We start from the raw sequence: 14,885 nt of genomic DNA on the forward strand, positions 1-14,885 counted from the left end.
GATACGTCATGTGTGATAATGGCATATGCATTTTGCTTGAAAAAAAGAGAGGGGAATGCACTACTAGTCGCCGTTGTCAGGTATGTGGGTGCATCCAGGTTGCCATTATACATGCATTGGAGAATCTCATGTATGTATGTACGTATCTCACCTGCTATTTTAGTATGATCATTTGATGAACAAAAGGCTGCTTGTAACTGAAGTATTCTGGTCTCCATTTTCATGGCATCATGTTCGTTTCATTAAATTGCCTTAACCTTTTGATACCTCCATGTTTCATGGTGTCAGCAATGCAAAGGCATCTTGTGGCTGGCCTGTTTATAATGTGAAGAAGATCGAGGGCGGTCAGAGGCTCGACGTGGTCTGCCATGGGATGCTGGCGCCCAGAAAGTTTGTGCGCAAGAAGAGACAAGAGGAGGTCTTCAAGGACGCCGATGACGAGGCCAAGCAAAAGAGCTGGAGGAGAATGATGAGTGAGATAGAGGAGTCTGGGTCAGCCGTGTCTTCCATTCTCAAGACCCAACGGAACACAACGGGGACGCTGCCGAGGGACACTGTTCTCGGGACTCTTGTGCGGTTCAAACAGCTCAGAAAATGGAATCTGGTCAGCGAGGTATGTACGCGCTTGCTTGCGGCGTGTATTAATCCACGAGCAATAATATGCTTTGAGGATTCTGAAATATTTAAATGCCAGCGGTGCCCTTCCTTTCTTTCTTTCTTCAGATTCTTGAATGGCTTCGAACGCAACATTGGTGGGACTTCAGCGAGATGGACTTTTTGATGCTTGTCACGGCTTACGGGAAGCTGGGAGATTTCAGCAGGGCGGAAAGGGTCCTCAAGTACATGAACAAGAAAGGTTACCGGCCGACGGTGATATCTCAGACCGCTCTCATGGAGGCATACGGAAGAGCCAAGCAGTACAGAAAGGCCGAGGCTGTGTTTCATAAGATGCAGACGTCAGGCCCTGAACCATCACCCATCACATATCAAATCATTCTGAAATCGCTTGTTGAGGTGCGCATTTAATCGACCTCTCGCATTTTATGCAATCCAATGTTTCATCCACTATGATACTCCTGTATTCAGCAATTACTCTTTTGTCAAGTTCAGTGGTAATACCGCCTTTTGCTACTTTAATTCAGCATAATGCACCATGATTCTGTGATTTGTGTGCTCTTTTGCTCTGTTAATATTTACTGTTTTTAGCCCATGCACCTATCAAACAACTAAACATATTTATAGCAGTTCCTTGACTACTGTACCTTGGTCCGTAACAAATGTATTTGGGGTTGCTGACAGGGCGACAAATATAAGGAAGCTGAAGCTATTTTCGAGGACCTTCTTAATGAAAAAAGAGCTTCTTTTAAACCAGACCAGAAGATGTTTCATATGATGATCTATATGTACAAGAAGGCTGGGGACTATACCCAAGCGCGTAAGCTATTCGCACAGATGCCTGAGAGAGGAATCCCCCAGTCTACAGTGACTTTTAATAGTTTGATGTCATTTGAAGCAGACTATAAGGAAGTGTCAAGTATTTATGATCAGGTGCTTCCCCTCCCTAGATTAACTCAACAATCAGCATAACTTTAAGATATAAACCTGTTTACTTGTCTTCCCTAACAAATGGCATAACTTTTAGATGCAAAGAGCCGGGCTAAAACCAGATGTTGTGAGCTATTCTCTGCTCATCAAAGCTTACGGGAAAGCTAGGAGGGAGGATGAAGCTTTGGCGGTGTTTGAAGAGATGCTTGATGCTGGAATCAGGTTCGATTTTGTTTTAGCACGCTGGGACTTGAGAATTGGTCATTGCTGGCTTGTGTAATGATGATTCCTGTTGTTGGCAAAATTTTGGTTAAAGTCATAAGCCTGTCATGTTTAAGCTGTTAGCGCTTCATACATGTGAAACTTGAGTTACAATCGCTAGATCGGGCTGCATAGCCACGAATTCATGTTGTGCCATGTGATGGTGGTCAAACCCATCTTTTCAGATCCTAATAATCATAGGAAGTAAATTCGGTGCCATTTAAAGAAACCAAGTCCTCTGCTCTGCTGAATGCACAAGTTTAAAGAAATGTGCCAAGTTCACCACATTCCAGCTGAAGAACAGTCTTCAGATTAGTGTTTAATTTCTCATAGGAGGTAATCTAGAATATAATATTGGTGATTTCATTGAATGATATATTTCCAGGCCAACGCGCAAATCATACAACATCTTGCTTGATGCGTTCGCAGTATCTGGATTAGTAGAAGAGGCCCGAACAGTTTTCAAGACCATGAGAAGACACAGGTACGTATGACTTGCATTCTTCAATTTATAAACTTGAGAAAGGTGCATCTGCTGGTTTCTTACCTTGTTACACAATTTGCTTGTGCAGGGTTGAGCCTGATCTCTGCTCTTACACAACAATGCTCTTGGCTTATGTAAATGCTTCTGATATGGATGGGTCTGAGAAATTTTTCCGTCGGATCAAAGACGATGGTTTGAGGCCAAACGTTGTTGCTTATGGAACTCTGATGAAAGGCTACTCCAAGTTGGATGATGTTGAGAAAGTAATGCGGGTTTATGAGCGAATGCGGATGCAGGGTGTTGAACCCAATCAAACCATCTTTACCACCATCATGGATGCACATGGCAGGAACTCAGATTTCGGAAATGCTGTCATTTGGTTCAACGAAATGGAAACACGTGGGTACCCACCAGACAAGAAAGCGAAGAACATCCTGCTTTCTCTTGCTAAAACACCTGAAGAACAGGAAGAGGCGAATGAGTTGACGGGGAATGGTGCGGTTCAGCTTGAAGTAAAACCCAACGGCGTGCCCGCCAGTTTAGGTACCAAAGGCGCTGATGTGGACGAAGCTGGGCTAACTGATAGTACTGCACATCACCACTCCTTAAATGGCGCGTCCACAAGTGATCTAAATGGTAGAAACAGGGCCGGGAGCAGTGGTTTTGAGGATGAAGAAGACGACGACGACGATGATGATTACGAGGAAATGGATGATGAAGACTTAGATTTTGTTTCTTTCAAAGATAAGCGAGAACTAAATTTTGCGACTTGACATGTCTAAGCATTGGTGTATATTTTCTTGTTCTAAAACTTATGATAGCTTTTCCTATGAAAAAAAGGACTTGGTGGTATTCTCGAAATGTGTCAATACAGCTGTGCCTGGATGGTGTTTTTGCCTGGCTCTGTCTGTTAAGTGTTAAGTGAGTCGAACCAGTGGTGAATCCCTGTTGCATAATTGCCATTATTTATCAGGTTAGTTTATACTTTTTCGGTTGATTCCAGAGAAATGCTGACCACTCTTATGATCTAGTCCCGAATATAAGACCTTTTGCCACAACATGGACTTGTACACGGTCAAAAGGTTTTGGTGGTTATTTATCATCTGTTGTCGACAGATGGAACCAGTTTCTCAAAAAGAAAAGTAGTAGTACTTCAGTTTTGTCTATGGAACCCTTTTCTCAGTTCAAGATACATGACAATTGTATCTTATTTAGGAGGGACGGTGGGCATTGCCCCAAAAGTCACCCCCCACCCCACCCTCCCCTTCCCACTCGCGTCGCCCTGCATGAACTCAGGGGGAACGCTAGCCACCGCCACCCCTTCCTCTTCTCACCCCTCCCTCGCTGGCGCTTAGGGCGAAGCTTGGTCACTGAGTTTCCATGAGCTAATTCAATGGCATCCAAACAAGCGAATTCGTATTCATATCCATTATAGTTTCCTCACTGAATTGAAATTGAAACCAATTCAATACGGAGGCCTCCAATACAGACATCCAAACAAAGCGTGTGAAGTGGCCTAGTGTGGGCAATGGCGGCCCCTGTTCGGTGGCTCAAACGCGGAGTGCATCGGCGGGCGGTCGGTGGTGGCAGGGACGATCTAGGTCTAGAAAGGGAGGCAGCCTCCCAGCCTTGCCGCCGCCTATATTTGGAGGAGCCAGGTGGGTCGTGAAGATGGCCCTGGTCCCCTGGGTGGTGCGGGGCTGCGGCGTGGTTGATGGCTGTTGGCGACCTTTCCCTACTTGATTTTGGTCGGCCAGGCTTCCTTCCTACCAACGGGCGCGGTTTGGGGGAAAGGAGGGATGTCGGTGGCCAGTGCTCGGCAGTCCATTTGTCGTGGTGGTGGCGGCGGGATGTCTCAGTTGTCGGGGCGGTTGCCCTGGTGGTGGGAGCCGCTGGGCTCGCGGGCGGAGCTCGCGGCTCATGTGCAGGCTAGTTGCCATGGCTGTGCGAGTAGCGTGGTGGCCGGTCAGTCCTTCATCGACTTTTATCCATCTGTATGACAAGTAATTTCGGAGGGAGGGGTACTACCTATGTACCAATTTTTTTTATTTTGATATATATATATATTTTTTGGTACGGAGGGAGCATTCAGTACTCCAGAAAAATGTTCAAGGAATTTCAAATCGAAGACCAATTAAATTCAAATTCACATTCAAACCATTCCATTATCATTTAAATCTCTGACGGCTCCCTCCCGGCAAAAACGGCACACGACGACGGCTTCTCAGGCGCCGGCGCGCACCACGGGGGCTCCACGCGACGCGAGCACCGCCATTTCGCCGCCGCTCGCCGGACGGCGAACCCGCCACCTGCTCGCGCCGTCTCCATGCCTCTGCTGGCCCCCGGCATCGTCCTTCGCGACGCGCGGACGCCGCGGGGGTTCGTCCAGCTCCTCGCCTCCTCCTCCTCCTCCTCCCCGCTTCCGCCGAGCCCGTCCGCCGCGGCGCAGTGCCATGGGCTGGCCACCAAGCTCGGCCTCGCGGCCGGCAACGTCTTCGCGGGGACCGCCCTCCTCGCCTTCTACTGCCGCTGCGGCCGCCCGAGCGACGCCCGGCGGCTGTTCGACGAAATGCCCGAGAGGAGCGGCGTCACCTGGAGCGTGCTCGTCTACGGCCACGCGCGGTCCAGCGCGCCCGGCCTCGCCGTGGAGGCGTTCGGGCGCATGGTGCGCGCCGGCTTCTCCCCCACGCCGGCGGCCGTGTCCAGCGCCCTTGCCGCGTGCGCGAGGATGGAGGACGCCCGCGTCGGGGCGATGATCCACGCCGCTGGCCTCAAGTGCAGTGGCGGCATCTGTGGAAGCGTCGTCGTCGGGACTGCGTTGGTGGACATGTACGCCAAATGCCGTGATGTTTCGGCTGCTCAGCGGGTTCTTGAGGAGATGGAAGAGAAGAATGTGGCCACTTTTACGGCTCTTGTGGGCGGGTTTGCCTCAGCCAGAAGACCTGGTGAGGCCATGATGTTTGTCAGGGAGATGGAACAGTCAGGGGTGGCACCAAACATGATGACATACAGCAGCCTTCTCAGCTCATTTGCGAGTCCTGAAGACCTCAATCATGGGAGGCAAGCGCATTGTGCGGTGCTAAAGAAGGGTCTCGAGCACAATCCGTATGTTCTGTCCACTCTTATGACCATGTACTCCAAGTGCGGCATCTTAGATGATTTCAGGAAGGTGCAGATGAGTGTTTCCTGTCAGGATCAGGTCTCGCTCAACTCCGTGATCTCGGGGCTCTCCTGTTTGGGAAGAGGTGACGAGGCATTTCAGCAGTTCTTGGAGATGAGACGGCATGGCGCTGACACAGATATGTTCACCTTTGGCAGCATGCTGAAGGCTATAGGGAGCTCATCCTCACTGCTAGAGGGAAGACAAGTCCATGCTCTCATCCTCAAAACTGGGTATGAGTCTGATGTGAATGTCCAGAATGGATTGATTTCCATGTACGTCAGGCGCGGCGAGATAGGGGAAGCCAGGGATGTTTTCGCTTCGGTGGAAGCGCCTGACTTGGTCTCCTGGAATTCGCTTCTGACAGGATATGCTCAGCATGGTTATGGCAATGAGGTGGTTGAGGTGTTTGAACAGATGAGGAGACTGAATGTTCAGCCAGACAACACAACCTTCTTGTTGGTGCTTACAGCTTGCAGCCACGCCGGTTTGGTGGATACAGGGTTGGAGTACTTCAACTTGATGAAAACAAACGGGTTTCTCGCAGGGGCACGGCTAGAGCACTACGCGTGCGTGATCGATCTTCTCGGTCGAGCAGGCCATCTCCAAGAAGCAGAGGCTTTGATCAACGACATGCCTACTGAACCTGGCGTCTCGGTGTACAGAGCTCTGCTTAGTGCCTGCCAGATCCACGGCAACCTTGAGATTGCGGTCCGGGTGTCCACGCGCCTGATCGAGCTCTACCCTCACGACTCCTCTGCCCATGTTCAGCTGTCAAAGGCCTTTGCCGGTGATGGCCACTGGGGTGATGCTGCCGAGATCAGGGAGGCCATGGCAGGTAAAGGGATAGTGAAGAACCCTGCTTGGAGCTGTGTCGAGGACCGGGTACAGGTTGGATAAGAAGGTTGAGATCCCTTAAATTCGCCGTTGTTAACTGGGAGTGACTTAATGGTCAGCTTTGTTGCAGTGTTAACTGAAGGTAATGCCAGAAACCACTCATAAATCCGACGAACCTCTGAAATCTGTCTCTGATATATTTCGGAGAGCAGAGATGGCTCATGGCATCAATGGATAAGAAAGCACAGGTCATGTGCCATCATAGTATCCTGTACTTATACATCATTAAAGCACATGAATTACAGCACATTTGATAAAATTTCCTGATATTGCAAGGATGTTCTGCTACTGAAACCAAGACCACTCGAGTGCTGGGTAACCAAAGCCTAAGATTAAAACTGTCAGGATCCAGATCTGATACGCGAAGAAGACAGGTCATTATGTCAGACCGTTACTTGTTTTTAGGGAGATCAACACCTGTACCTCAGTTAACTGATGCAGGCTAGATAAGAAGGCTGAGATCACAGCATCCTGTACTTATACATCATTTACAGCATATGAATTGCAGCAATGTTGATAAAAAAAATCCCCTGATACTCCAAGAATTCATGCTGCTGGAAACAAGTCTATCGGACCGCCGACCGACGAAAGGCTGAGATTAAACTCACGAGGACCCCAGGTTTGACAACAGGTCAGTTTATCAGCACTTTACTACTGTACTTTTTAGGAAAAAATCAGCACCTTTACTTGTCTTTAGGGAAAATCAGCACCTTTACTTGCCATTCAACCATGAGGCATGCACCATTACGGCCTATGAATTGCAGCTTCATTTTCCAAATTCTGTGTGCACGCGCGCACGCAGGCAGGCAGCTTTGGTGCCTACCGCCTGAAGCATGGCTGGGCCGGCCGGGCCTTTCTGCCTTGGGCCAGAACACACGTGCGCCAGGCTCCCCCTCCGATACCACCGAGGCGAGGAGGAGGAGGAGGAGGAGAGAGCGACCACGGCTTGCCACCACCAGATCGACCGACGAATCCTCTTCCTCCTCCTCCGCGCCCTCGCCTCCTGTCGCCACCGCAAGCAAGGCAAGGCAAGGCAATGCCGGCGGCGGCGGCCTCGTTGTCGCGGGCGGCAAACCGCGGGTAGATAGGCGCCAAATCTTGGGGATGCCCGCCCGCCCCCTCCTAACATTCTTCACCGTTTCTTCTTTATAAAAATTCTCTCTTGGCTTTTGTGCTCCGCCCCCTCTCCATATATTCGCTGCCGATTGCGGGGTCTGCTCTCGGTCTGTCCTCCCTGTTCTCGCTGTTGCCCTTCTTGTTTGTTCTTGGTGCCCGGTGCTGCTGGATTGGTCCGCGTTCCGTGCCGGCCGCCGGAGATGGAGAACGGGCATGCGGGCAAGCACCGGGTGGCCGTCATCGGCAGCGGCAACTGGGGCAGCGTCGCCTCCCGCCTCCTCGCCTCCAACACCGCCAAGCTGCCCTCCTTCCACGGTAACCGCCCTCCCTCTCTGCCTCTGACCTGTGGCACAGCACAGTACGACATGCCGGCTCTGCCTGCCTATGTGCTTGCAGTGTGTTCCAGCCGTTGGGTGATGCCATTTGGATTGCTGGTTTCTGTCTGTTTTGGGAGCATGCATGTGACCAATGCGATGCAACAGACGACCACATGTATCCTATCCTCTTGGTGGGCTGATTTGGTGCTGACCAGCAGAATAATAGTCCAAAAATCATGTAGCAGCATTTGGTCAAATTGACTCCTTAAATGTCTCTATGCCGCCATATGTATCCACGGCATTTCCAGTTAGCAATCTGTGGAAACAATGTTAACCTGAAAAACTGGCATTTTCTCTTTTAGCAATATGTAGGAGAATGGACATGTAGTAGTCTCTGGGTTATCCTTGAGATCGCTGATCTATAGTGTTTCTTGGACCGATTTGGATACAAGCTAGAGTTCCTCTTTCTTTGGTGTGGTGTGTCCTCCTGCATACACAATTGTAGAAATAAATTTGAACAATATGCACTTTTGGTTACTGAAGATGCATGCATGTGTGCACCTGTTGGTGTTGATTTTGGGCTGATTTGTTCGCAGATGAAGTGAGGATGTGGGTGTTTGAAGAAACATTGCCAACAGGCGAGAAGCTATCCGAGTCCATTAACCAAGCACACGTAAGAGTTAAATCTAATTCCATTTGTCTTGTTTTAATTCTTGAACGGGCAATGACTTGTACAGTAACGTATGGTTTCATTCTCACATGTTTCAGGAGAACTGCAAGTACTTACCTGGTATTAAGCTTGGAACCAATGTTATTGCTGACCCCGACTTAGAGAGTGCAGGTAATTAATCGCACTGTAACCCATTTCTGATTTTCGTTAGGAGGAAATACTACTTTGGATGCTAGTAACACATTCGCTCTTCTAGTTGATCAAGAAAACTTGCGAAACAAAAATAAGGTTAGACGGTTTAATGACTTGAGCTTTGCTGTTCACAGATATGTTTGTCCCTTTTGGCTTTGTTTGCCTATGGAAACTACTTACGAAATAATAATGCACATAACAGTGTACAATTCATAAAAAAAAATTCACTATCGTTTCAACTATACATCAAGCCTTTTGCATGTTGTCAGATAATTGTCCATAATAGTTAATCTGGCTTTCTCAGTCAAAGACGCCGATATGCTGGTTTTTGTGACTCCCCATCAATTTGTGGAGGGTATATGTAAGAAGCTTGTGGGCAAACTAAGACCAGGAGTTGAGGCTATATCCCTCATCAAGGGCATGGAGGTCAAGATGGAAGGACCATGCATGATATCAAAACTAATTACCGATACACTTGGAATCAACTGTTGTGTCCTCATGGGCGCTAACATTGCAAATGAGGCAAGTGTTTATTCAACTTTCCATGCGAAATTCCTTATAGCCTTCAGCGGCACAGAAAAAGTAAGTGGGTGTGTATCTCATATGCAGATCGCTGTTGAGAAGTTCAGTGAAGCAACAATTGGATATAGGGAAGATAAAGAAGCAGCAAACCGATGGGCTAAACTTTTCACCACTCCTTACTTCCTAGTTGCTATTGTAAGATCATCAGCCATAACCTCATAAATTAATAAATTTCCACGTTCTGGCCGTCCTGGCATGGTGATAGACAAGTGTGAAATATGAAGGTCTTTAAATTTCTACAATTGCCAAGTCGAAAAAGAACTGGGTTTGAAAGTGAAAGTGGAAAGGGAAGGTTTCTTACTAAATGGTAAAATTTCGAATGTAGTTATGAGGTATTGAGGTACCAATGAACAGGAATGGCAGCAGAAAAATGTGAAACATTTCTGGGAGTATTTGAAGCAAATTTACATTTAGGTTCAGTAAATTCTGTGAATTGAATTCTTATTAATGCAGCTTTAGTTATGTACCCTTCATGTACAGGTGGAAGATATTGAGGGAGTTGAACTATGTGGGACACTGAAAAATGTTGTGGCGATTGCTGCAGGTTTTTGCATACAGTAGTATTTTGTGTGGTTTTATTCACTGTTTCCTTTCAACTCCAGTAATCTAAGTGGTGAATTAATTTGCAGGTCTTGTTGATGGCTTGGATATGGGAAACAACACCAAGGTATCAATTCTATCACTGAAAGCATTTTCAATGAAGAAAAGAATGTGCATGGCATAGTCTTATGATATCTTTCTCTGTTTATTAGGCTGCGATAATGCGGATTGGTTTGCGGGAAATGCGTGCTTTCTCTAAACTTCTGTTCCCTTCAGTCAGAGACAACACTTTCTTTGAGAGCTGTGGTGTGGCTGACCTTATAACTACATGCCGTACGTATCTTCATTGTTCTCAATTAACCACTGAACAGACATACTAAAAAATGTTATCGTTCCATGGCAGTTGGTGGGAGAAACAGGAGAGTGGCAGAAGCCTTTGCAAGAAATGGCGGCAAAAGGTTTCTTCTCTAAACCCTGCATCTCTGCTCAGTTTTGACTCTGTCTACCACTGTTCAAGTATCCAAACAAGATGCCCTGTTTCTTTTTGGCCTATGCTAAATAGATAGGCAGTTAGCATAGCATGACTATGTTCTTTCTGCCTGCTGTGATTATATGATAACTTTTTATTTCATCAACTTTATGACAGGTCTTTTGATGAGCTAGAGGCAGAAATGTTGCATGGGCAAAAACTGCAGGTAAAGAAAAAATAAGAAATTTATAATGTATAATGAAGGCGTTGACTACTTGGTGTGTCTAATTTTGTTCATTTCATAGGGGGTATCCACTGCAAGAGAAGTCTATGAAGTATTGACTTATCATGGATGGCAGGAACTGTTTCCGCTTTTATCCACTGTACATGAGATCTGTATCGGACAACTACCTCCTACATCAATAGTTGAATACAGTGAGCATACGCCCAACCTCTCCTTCGTCGGTGGTTCAACTCCATGTTACTGAGCTACATATTGAAATCTGTATTGCTGCCTGAGTTCTCATTATAACGAAACAAGGCGGGGTATACCGAATGTAACCTATCGAAGTGCATGACCCTATGAGTCAATGCTTCCATGTCTAGTTGCTTGAAACTGCTGTTTGTGAACCTTACCCAGGAATCAGTGAATTCCATGGTGTTTCACAACATGATACTTAAATGAGAAAGAACACGAAAGGTTGTACCTCGTGTTAATGTTTAATTAGAGTATATACCTGCACTTCAAGTTGCTTGAAAATCAGAAATTAATGAGATGTGAGCTATGCTTTTCCCCCCCTTGCATCCAGGAATATCTGACTTCATCAGATAAGTAGGTCTAGTATTAACTCAGTGTATAATGTTGGGAAAACTATTGTATTGTGTTATAACCATGTTGGATAAATTGGTTTCATTTTCCAAGTATCAGAAAAAAATTGATAATTGAATGTTAAATGGTGGTACGTTGTATCATATATGTGAGGAGATCTCAAGTGATTTAGTTTTCAAGGTCTTGTGGTGATAGTTTGCATTGAAAGGTCATGACAGTCGGAATGAAGATCATATTTGTATATAACTGTATTATAAGTTTTGAAATGGGAGGCTTGACAGTGTAATTGTGAGTTACTTCTGCTAAGCATGAACATAAGGAGATATTTGTTGGAAGATACTCCGTTCGTATTGCAGTAAAACACAAGTAGACTATGAGAAATGCAGCACATTCAAATTCTTTACCTAGAAGTTGACATTTGACGTTGCTAATAAGTTAGCACATTTATGGGATGACAAAAAACCAAAACTAAATTTGTATGTTACTGGTTTTTATTGCCCTATACTATTATAATGCCTGATATGGTCAAATTGGATTAGTTGCCCAGTTTACTTCTTAAATTAAAACCGGTGAAATCATAGAGGCTGGTTTTATGCCAACATTTGGCAAGCCAACATTTGCTCCCAGCTAGATGCTGAGATGTCAATTTTTTATGTTGCCTATTTATATTGTCATATACTATGCTTGAGATGCTCAAATTAGATTCTTGGCCCAGTTTCTTTCTTAAGTAGTAAAAGAATGTGAAATCGTGTTGCTTTCAGCTAGATGTCAGGATACTGAATCTACCTTGTCCTGAACCCATTTTCAGGGCTCGCTGAAGGTCAATCTTGAAGATGCCATCAAGAACAATTTGGGCTTTGTAAAGTTTTCGAAGACCAAGCATTCCATTACCTTCCAATTCCTGGCAAAGCAAGGCCCAGGAAGTTGTAGATGCTAGATGCTAGCTCATTTTGTTTATTCATTTGTGGCATCATGTGTCACATCTTACATATGTGCTGGCTTCAGCAAGACCAAGCAAGGTGTCATCACCTGTTTGTAACAGTTTATAAACTCTATGGAGGCTGTTAAATGTTTTTTAGGAGGTAACATTTGCATCAGCAGCCATGACTGGGAATCTTTGCCTGCATGATAATTCCTCATTGGAATCCTGTCACAGTTCTGTGTGGATGACATGTGGGACCTGGCTAAAACTTGTGGCACTTCTGATCTAACATTGGCATCAGCATGACTAGGCAGGTATCTTTGGCTGCATGCTGATTCCTCTTTGGAATCCATGTGTATGACATGTGGGGCCTGGCTAAAAAATGTGGCCCTTGTAAGCTAATTATGTCGGCTAACTAAACACCTGCCTAACTTGGCTGCCAATTATTATGACTGATGTTTCTTTGTTTTTGTGAAAAGATGTAGCTCGCCATTGCCAGAGCAGTACATATTTGGTGCACCTACAGGCCATCCAGTGACAAAATCCAGCACCAGAAACATGTACTGAAATTGTGCTGAACAATTCGGGCTTCGTAGAGTTTTCGAAGACTCAGCATTCCATTACCTTGTAATACCAGGCAAAGGTAGGCTCAGGAAGTAATAGATGCAGCTCATTTTGTTTATTCATTTGTGGCATCAATCTATCATATCTTACAAATGTGCTTTTGGTGTGCTCTTAATGCAGCTGTTCAATGTGTTTAAGAGGTCAGTTATCAGGTTATATCAATCCAGGTGCAACATGTGCATCAGCATGACTGAAACCTTTGCCACAATCTCCAAGTGTATTGGCACTTTTGCCAATATTAACATGTCAATTTGCCTTTTATTTCTGTGCAAGATGTAGCCCTGCTACTGCAACAGCAGTACAAATTTGGTGCGCCTACAGGCCATTCAGTGTGACAACCGAGACTGTCGAACAAGGGGCACAAACAAAGTGACACATACACAACTAATCACATCAAATTAAGAATATGTATGTCTGAACATTCACCAGCGATATGGAAAATATAGCCAAGTATCTATCCGTTTTTCCCGAGTCACGATTTCAACAGCGGACGTCTTAGTAGAACCATAACGCAACGACGGGTCGAGAGCAGTTCCCAGATTCCATGACAGGACGGTGACGCTGGTACACAAAATATGCAAATCCCCACTAAAACTTATTCAGCTCTTGGACACTTCCGAATGACTGACTGACTGACTGGTATAAGACGACGGTGCTAGACGGACTCCGCCTTGGTGTAGATCCGTACGGCGACGGCCAGGCCCAGTATCGCGAGGGGGACCAAGAACTGGAGGATCTTGATGACGAACTCGGGGGTCTTGTCCTGGTTGTAGTGCGGCTGCTTGGGCGGCGTGTACTTGACCTTGGTGGGTATCGTGGTCGCGTCGATCTCGCCCACGTAGTACTCGTCCATCATCGCCCGGGCGGTCGTGCTGTGCCCCACGTCCTCGAAGTCGTCGGTCGCGTCCTTGGCTGCAAATGTAAAAGCAAGCTTGTGAGCTGAAATTGCATTCCCTTGTTTGCAGCCTTGTTTATATTTACCAAAGAAACATGCGATGGAGCAGTACCCGTTGAAGACAGCAAGACGTCGTCGCCTCCAGGGTGGTCATCGAGAAACTTGGTCACATTGTACACCTACAGGAGCACATAATATTCTTCAGTGAGTCTTGGTTTTTAAAATTTTATAACACAAGGCCTTGCCGATATAAAAGCATGTGCTGCAACTTTGTACTAGTTCTAGCAGTAAGGTTCCCTACAAGGAGTGTCACGTGTATAGAATTGCAACAAAGTTGTAAATCATGTGCAGGAAAACATGAGAAACAAGAAGTGCACATTTGAGACTACAAGGCCCAGATTTTGGAATTCAGCCAGAAAATATTGATGGTCGAGTCAACATCTTGTTTGGAAAAGCAGGGTCCAAGAAGACGACAGACTACCAACCGATGTTGACGCGCACACGGACAACCAAATCGGTACAATGGCAACATTCAACAAGAATGAAGGTGATAATTATGAGGCAGCAATTAATTATATTAGATGTACACAGCAAAGATAATAGGACCTCAACCGAAAAAACTGGTGCAGCGAATGTGAAACGGCTAAGCGCTAAGGAATCTGCCTAATGAGACTAGATTGGCTGAAAGAAAATCTGTGTGTATGGTCAGTAAGCAAGCAAGCAAGCAAGCGGCTCGTGAACAAGAAGAATCAAAGTGCCCTTGTAAAGCAAGGCGGCTTCTGGTTAAACTGAAACATGAGTGCGTTAGCCTAATAACGCCGTCGTAACAGCTGGATGGAATGAAGCGGCGTTGTAAAAGGAAAGGCGGCAGAGCGGCTAGTGGATCGTCCGATCCGCCTGCGTTCCTGCCCCTGATGGGTGATTGGATGCTAGGCGCAAGATGAAGACCAGACTAGCCGACTCTGTTTGTCATGATTTGAGGCATAAGATGGTTAGTGTAGCAAGCAAGCAAGCAAGCATGTAAAGGGTACGAACGATTGCTATGCAATTGAGGTATTAACAAGGTTTATTTACAACAAGCAAACATGTTGGCATCATGAGGCTGGCAGAGGTCGGATCTGCTTAGATGCGATCCGGAAGCAATCAGCAACAGGCAAGGCAGACCTCCCACCCACCCACCCACCCACTCCTAAGAAGGATAGTATCTAACAGAATTGTGCGAGATGAAGCAAGCATGGGCGGGCGATTCGGTGGCAGCAGTAGCAGGTTGGTACAGTCGGATAAGAAGAATTGGGAGGCGCGGCGGCGACCTCAGTCAGATCTTTCCTCCTTCCCCCTGTGGTCAGGGCCGGCTGGGTGAAGACGACGGGATCGGGGAGCGA

General features: G+C 46.4%; 4 protein-coding genes across 9 annotated transcripts in view; 3 read left to right on the plus strand and 1 right to left on the minus strand.

Moving 5' to 3' along the window:
• The window catches only part of LOC119278928 (pentatricopeptide repeat-containing protein At3g59040-like), a 3,854-nt gene extending 660 nt beyond the window's left edge, over positions 1-3,194 (plus strand). The window contains exons 2-7 of the mRNA XM_037560302.1: positions 289-613; positions 724-1,014; positions 1,300-1,548; positions 1,643-1,767; positions 2,192-2,290; positions 2,379-3,194. Of these exons, the coding sequence (XP_037416199.1) occupies positions 289-613; positions 724-1,014; positions 1,300-1,548; positions 1,643-1,767; positions 2,192-2,290; positions 2,379-3,063 (1,774 nt within the window). The 3' untranslated portion in view covers positions 3,064-3,194. The remainder of the gene's footprint in view (positions 1-288; positions 614-723; positions 1,015-1,299; positions 1,549-1,642; positions 1,768-2,191; positions 2,291-2,378) is intronic.
• Positions 3,195-4,526: 1,332 nt separating this feature from the next.
• Positions 4,527-6,956, plus strand: LOC119278929 (pentatricopeptide repeat-containing protein At1g11290, chloroplastic-like). The gene is made up of 2 exons (XM_037560303.1): positions 4,527-6,721; positions 6,842-6,956. Exon 1 carries the CDS (start codon positions 4,617-4,619, stop codon positions 6,348-6,350), a length of 1,734 nt encoding a protein of 577 aa, XP_037416200.1. The 5' UTR covers positions 4,527-4,616; the 3' UTR covers positions 6,351-6,721; positions 6,842-6,956.
• LOC119278930 (glycerol-3-phosphate dehydrogenase [NAD(+)]-like) lies at positions 6,854-12,194 on the plus strand. Of its 6 annotated transcripts, XM_037560309.1 has the most exons (12): positions 7,205-7,778; positions 8,377-8,453; positions 8,549-8,621; positions 8,947-9,164; positions 9,252-9,359; positions 9,705-9,768; positions 9,854-9,891; positions 9,977-10,097; positions 10,168-10,222; positions 10,411-10,459; positions 10,539-10,668; positions 11,871-12,194. In XM_037560309.1, the coding sequence occupies exons 1-12, from the start codon at positions 7,664-7,666 to the stop codon at positions 11,891-11,893; spliced, it is 1,071 nt and encodes a 356-aa protein (XP_037416206.1). In that variant the 5' UTR covers positions 7,205-7,663; the 3' UTR covers positions 11,894-12,194. The 6 variants fall into 6 exon arrangements, with proteins under 6 accessions (XP_037416207.1, XP_037416205.1, XP_037416201.1 ...); XM_037560310.1 differs by lacking the exons at positions 7,205-7,778; positions 11,871-12,194 and adding an exon at positions 6,854-6,978 and having other exon boundaries at positions 10,539-10,981; XM_037560308.1 differs by lacking the exon at positions 11,871-12,194 and having other exon boundaries at positions 7,201-7,778; positions 9,977-10,070; positions 10,539-10,981.
• A 784-nt stretch (positions 12,195-12,978) lies between these two features.
• LOC119280312 (cytochrome b5-like) overlaps positions 12,979-14,885 on the minus strand; it is a 3,530-nt gene continuing 1,623 nt past the window's right edge. Inside the window, exons 2-3 of the mRNA XM_037561203.1 lie at positions 13,616-13,682; positions 12,979-13,520 (exon numbers count right to left, since the gene is read on the minus strand). Coding sequence (XP_037417100.1) covers positions 13,264-13,520; positions 13,616-13,682 — 324 coding nt within the window. The 3' untranslated portion in view covers positions 12,979-13,263. The remainder of the gene's footprint in view (positions 13,521-13,615; positions 13,683-14,885) is intronic.

The sequence above is a fragment of the Triticum dicoccoides genome, chromosome 3B (assembly GCF_002162155.2).
Source record: "Triticum dicoccoides isolate Atlit2015 ecotype Zavitan chromosome 3B, WEW_v2.0, whole genome shotgun sequence".
NCBI lineage: Eukaryota > Viridiplantae > Streptophyta > Magnoliopsida > Poales > Poaceae > Triticum > Triticum dicoccoides.